The 6,060-nt window shown below is 31.0% G+C and overlaps 1 protein-coding gene across 1 annotated transcript in view; it reads right to left on the reverse strand.

Annotated features, from left to right (window-relative positions):
- Positions 1–4,732, reverse strand: part of LOC119638592 — a 5,500-nt gene extending 768 nt beyond the window's left edge. Inside the window, exon 1 of the mRNA XM_038035458.1 lies at positions 4,458–4,732. Within this exon, the coding sequence (XP_037891386.1) occupies positions 4,458–4,485 (28 nt within the window). The 5' untranslated portion in view covers positions 4,486–4,732. The remainder of the gene's footprint in view (positions 1–4,457) is intronic.
- Positions 4,733–6,060: the final 1,328 nt, after the last annotated feature.

Raw genomic sequence — 6,060 nt, forward strand, 5'->3', positions numbered from 1 at the left:
ATTAAAAGTTTTTTATACTATTTATTTTGTGTTTACAACTTTATTTTTTATTAATCAAAATAACATTAAAATATCACATGGGGAGAATAATTTTTTGCAAAATATTAACAATTCTTTTTTTTATATATTTAGTCTACGTTAAAAAATGTTAAAAGATTTAGAAATTTTTTCACGATTTTCAAATGAAAATTCGTATGTATGTAAATAAACATATACATGAAAATCTTAAAACGACAGATGGACGGATAAAACTTATTTATCGGATGATCTTGGTCATTCTACACCCAGCGCTAAGTCTGGTCTTCTTCGACCGATGATTTCGCATGTGAGACGCCGAGGTGCAGCAGTGTGGCCGAGGTCATAACATCAGCCCATCCGGTAAGTAAGCTTCTTACGTCCGTCTATCTTCTTAAAGGCTTCCTTGAACATGTATATGTTGAGTGCAATTGTCTACGGAGTATTTGTCTGATAAAGAGTGAAACCCCGCCTTACTACCGATTACAATGACACGTATTTTTACCTGATTACAACCTCCAGCTGTCTAACTGAACGACTTAGAAAGTTTTTTATTTCAGACCCTATCACTCATCTTTTTTTTTCGCATTTATAACACTTTGTTAAATAACAGTGATGGCCAAGATGGGGCTCTATTATTGACGTAAATTTCCTGTCATGATATTTTTAGATATGAAATGCACTAAATATATCTTACGTTATACAAAACGGCAACCGAGCAAGGGCTCCCATATTAAAACATGGGGAAGCTTAAGATTGTATTAATGAGTTTTGTTTTTTTTCCAACCAAATTAAAAACCACAGCTCGGGCAGTGCGGACACATAGTGTTTTGCAAATAAAACACAAAGATGGCAAATGACAACATGACGATTTCCTTATATTAATATTATTTGCTTTACTAAACAGGACAACATCCTTCTGAAAGATCGGGTTTCCTTTTTCCTCTTTTTTTTTTGTAATTTACACTCAACAACATTGTGCTTATGTTTAAGTTTCTTACTTTCTAAATTTTTACACTCATTATTATTTCACCACTTGTCTTACAAGGATACACAAAATTTGTACGGATGTATGGAACATTCAAATGGACTTGAGATAAGTCTAGCTTTTCTTAGACCGACCGATTTAGAATAGCGTTCTGAATTGATCTAAGCCTATGTGTCCGTCCGTCCTTTTTTTTTCTTATGTTCAATCGACAGGCCATAGAGATATTTTAAGAAAGTTTCGTACACTGACCGCTTTTGACCCGAAAGCTATTGAAATTAGTTTTTCGGCCAATTGGCATGTAATACGTTATTTGAAAAAAAACATTTTTGTGTTTTTGATGTTGGACCACGTTCTACTATAATGCATCTATTTTTGTGCTATTTCAATGAAATTTTGTACACTGACCTATTGAAAATGGGTTGGATCAAAACACTTTTTCCCACTACATTTCATATAATGAGTCATTTCGAATAACAACTAACTACAACTAACTACAACTAACTAAAACGAGGGCAATTGTGAATAAATATTTGAAATCCTCTCCTATGCTGGAGTTGCACTTGAACATTTTGCTTATTAATTGTAGACGGATTCAAAAGGATTTTTTACAACGAACCCATTTAATGTTTATGTCCAATTTTATATTCTTAAATTTCTGAAAACAATATACTTTTAAAAGATTAACGAGACCATTTTTTCATACTCTTGAGCTCCTTATGACCATTTCTAAACTTTCCATCCAAACTTTTTATGTCAATCTTTGGAGCGCTTGGCGACTTATATGGATACAATTTAGGGTATCACTTGTGTCAAAAATATATACACATTAGATGATATTTAAATTTTTGTAAATAATGATATAAAAAATTTTTTTATACCGTTTTTATAGCTCCGGACGGATATGTACCCACAGTACCAAGGGAGATGGTTTTGTCCGTCCGTCTTTGTGGGGGCTACAGATTCTATTGTTTTCTTAATGAAAAAAATTTTTTAGTCATTTGTTCGTCCGTCCGTAAGTCCCCTTATCTATTGGAACAATCACTCTGGTAAAGCTTGAAAATAATAGCTGAAAGTAGGCTTCAGAATATTACGAAAATAATTGGAAACCGTTTTGATGCTTAATACAAATACATCTTCAAGTTATCTAAAAGAGTTCGATATAAAGACATTCAAGTGACACACCAAAGTTAAGGAAATATTTTTAAAATTTTTATATAATGGTAGATTGCTTATTTTCAAGGTGGGTGCTTTCTAAAAATCGGTTATTATTTGTGGCTATTGTTAACTCCGGCAGATTGTAGCAAAATTGGGTCAAACGATAGCCTTTTTGTCTCTTTTTGCCTTTACAAGTCCCATAAATTATTACCAAATACAATTATTTAAATTTTAGATCGTCTTTAAATCTTAGATACATACATACATACAGAATAAAAATCATCAAAAATATAAAAAATATATTTCCAGAAAAATGCGACAATTGGCTGACTAAAGTATTACACTTAACTGCAATGTATTCTTCTGTCTTAGAAAAGACAGGCGGACGGACAAGCTTAAATAAGTATAGTTAAAAGAAGGTCTAATTCAAGTCCCTCTTGTTGCTGCTTACATCCGCAAAAACTTAATACACCTTTGTTCCATAAGTAAAAACGACCCCTATACCTGTATGTACTACTACCATTATAACGGACGAGCATATAATAGATTCCTCACTTTAGTTTCCAATATCTACAAAAGGATGCTTAAGATACTCCATAAACTAGATATAGTTTTTTCATATCCATTTGTCTTGCCCTCTGAAGTGACAACTCTCGTGGTTGCCAATTAAAACTAGAAGCAAACGTGTTCGCATGTCAGTTTGCAAATGTCCTCAAGACTCGAAAGGTATATAGTGAATATTGCAAAGCTTGTCAAATTTAAGAAAAAAAGTCATAAGCAGTTAATGTTAAAGCGTTTTGTTTGTAATAATAACCAAAGCATAGAATGAATAATAAACTTGTACTTCCGTTATTGCTACCGATCACAAATTCTGGGTAGACAAAAGGATTTTTCTTTGGCAAAGATATGGATTGACTTGAACTGAGTTACGTAGGACATTATCTGCTTAGCAGCAATATATTTATTTTTATTTCTTCTTACTATATATATGTATGTACAAAGGAAAGACTATGTCAATAAATTAAACAAATAAAGTCGTAAACTGAATTATTGATATCCACAAGTTGATGTTATTATATGAAAATTGTAAAATAGTTATGGGTGTGTTTGTTTTTTTTTACACGACTCTTAGTTCAAGAACTGTGATAATTCTCCGCTTACCGGTTATTTTCCTATGTATTCAAAACCAAGTTGTCTTTGTGTTATGAGTGCGGCTATATGAAGGAGATGCGTTCATTTTAGCTGTTGGTCTGTATTTATCAACTAAGCATATATATCTCAAGTTTCAATTTTATTTGTCAACATCCGCCGACTAGAGCTTTCCTAGCAATATAAGACAAATCCATGGATGGACGGACGGACGGACGATGATCAGGAGTACATGTACTTTATAGAATCTCTTTATGTTTATCGTTCCATATACCCATAGTCAATCTCCTTATATAACAATCCGCTTAAAAAGAACTCGTTATATAAAAAAATTTGTAATTCGAGAAAATCGGTAGAAAATAATATTTTTACATATTAAATGAAAATTGAAAACTAGTACGAGATGCGGTCATTTTTTAAACCTCCCCACAAAAATATGTTTGCAGAAAACAAATCTTTGTATGGTAATGAGCTCAACTAAGTTTGAAGCAGCGGGTCTATCCCTTACAAGGATTCTCATGAAAAATAAATTTTTATATACCTCTCTTTACATTTATGTATATGTATGTATATATATTTACATATACATATATATATATATATGTATACATATATATATATATATGTATATAGATACATGTATACATATTTAATGTGATTCAGGGAATGTCCTCGGGTAACAAAGGTGTTAGAAACAGGGAGGTGGTAGGTGCAGCCTAGTGGTAACAAGTTCTAATTTTCGGTATTATATAAGAAAAGTAGATGAAGAATAGTATTAAGCGGGATTTTGCGAGGCATCCAATAATCAGACTTGTCCTACAATAACGTTGCAACTTCTTACTCGCCCTTAGGAATGCCTTGCTAATCAACCAGGAAAATGGGTGAAGGTATGGATGAACATTAGGATACATTCCGAGGAATTCAATTAAATCGACGATCCCTATCAATCTGCCTATATGATGAATTGTTGGCCAACTTCAAAGATTATTGAAACATAGGTATACCACTAATGTATTACAACTAAATATTTTAAATCTTAAGTATTATATAAAATCTCTGTTAAGCTTAGAATTGACAATTTATTTTTGTTGAATACTTTATATAAATCATTTCTTATATTTTATATATATATACATATATATATATTTACATTTATGCACTTTTATGACATCCGTCATAATGTATTTATATAATAAAACTGCTCACAAACGTTTTTCTTTCGTCCGTTGATAAGATGGCAGAGAGAGAGAGAGAGACAGAGGAGGAGAGACAGAGTGGTTGGAAAGCTTGCGTTGATGGGTTTTGTGAAACGAAACTGTCCACATCACCTAGAAAGAAATTAACATTAATAAAATTCAAATATTTCCATGAGAAACATTATCGCGGACAAACTATTTTTGAAAATAAAACCACTTCTTTTTCTTTTTTTTTTTTTTTTTTGTATAAAAAAGATTTTTAATTATCATTAACAGAATTTTATTTTGTATTTTTTATCATTTTTTTGTTTTTAGTAATACGAAAAAAAAAAACAAACAAAAAAAAAAATGAAGTCTATTCATTTTTACATTGTTATATGTAAAATAAACGTACACATAAATATTTTCTGTCATGTTATATATATATATATATATATCGAAGTAAGATTTTAAGTAATAAGAGTCATTTTTTGTTACATGCAAAGACGGTTACTATTTAATATTATTATTATTTTTTTTTTTTTTGATAGCAAACCTCGAACTGGAAAAGAACTTATGCCTAAGAAAGCATTTGAAAGCATTAACCATAAAAATGCATAATGTCGCCAATTGTCTACATTCCAATTTCGCGTAATTTTAAAAATACTTTTAAAATTTAAATCTGACTGGAATGTAAACATTTGGCAACGATATGCATTTAAGGTTTACGGCTTTAGAAACGTATTAAATAAAGTGAACTTTTAAAGATCGGCGACTTTTAAATAAAAAAAATAGATAAGTAAAAGTCTTCTTCCTGGCACGAAGTTTGCATTTTTGTTTTATACTCTACATCACTTTTGGCAAAGATACACATAAGCTTGTGCTTGTAACATTGAGAAGGTCTTCAGATAAGCTTCTTCTTTAAGCATGTATGGTGTTATGTCAAAAAGTGTAGAACCATTTCCTAATTTGAATTAAACATGTCTTTCTATCTGTCTGCTTGATATGTCCGCTATTTTCGCGACACTGACATATTTTGGCGTAAAAATGAATTCCATTGGACATGGCTTGGATCGGTTTACATGTACGAAGACACACTCCATATAAAGATCTATTTTGAAAGATTATTATGTGAAAAAGATTTTGGGCATTTCTTGAAAAAAATGAAAGAAACATAGTATTATAGAATACTAAACGAAAGCGAAAAGCATGGACGGAATGGGATCGTTTTGGAATACTTCTCCCCCTTTAATAGTTCATAAAACTGAAGCCTTGATATGATCTAAGTAGCATTATTTTACGATTGAAATAGAACAGTGATTTAATATTTAAACTTATTGCGCTAAGTTTGGACCACATAGACTAACTTTTCGGATTGCCTTGACTATTCTCAGATTCCCATGGCTAAAAGTTCGAATTTATTCACTTATTTTATCACGTTATGATCGTTATGAAATTATATTAAACGAAGTAGTGTGGAGTATTTAATAGTCGGCCTCATCCGACTTCAATATTTGAACTCATTTATTGTTATAAATTTTTATATATGAAATCTTTCTAAGGAATATTCTATATATA

The sequence above is a fragment of the Glossina fuscipes genome, unplaced genomic scaffold, assembly GCF_014805625.2.
Source record: "Glossina fuscipes isolate IAEA_lab_2018 unplaced genomic scaffold, Yale_Gfus_2 91, whole genome shotgun sequence".
Taxonomy (NCBI): domain Eukaryota; kingdom Metazoa; phylum Arthropoda; class Insecta; order Diptera; family Glossinidae; genus Glossina; species Glossina fuscipes.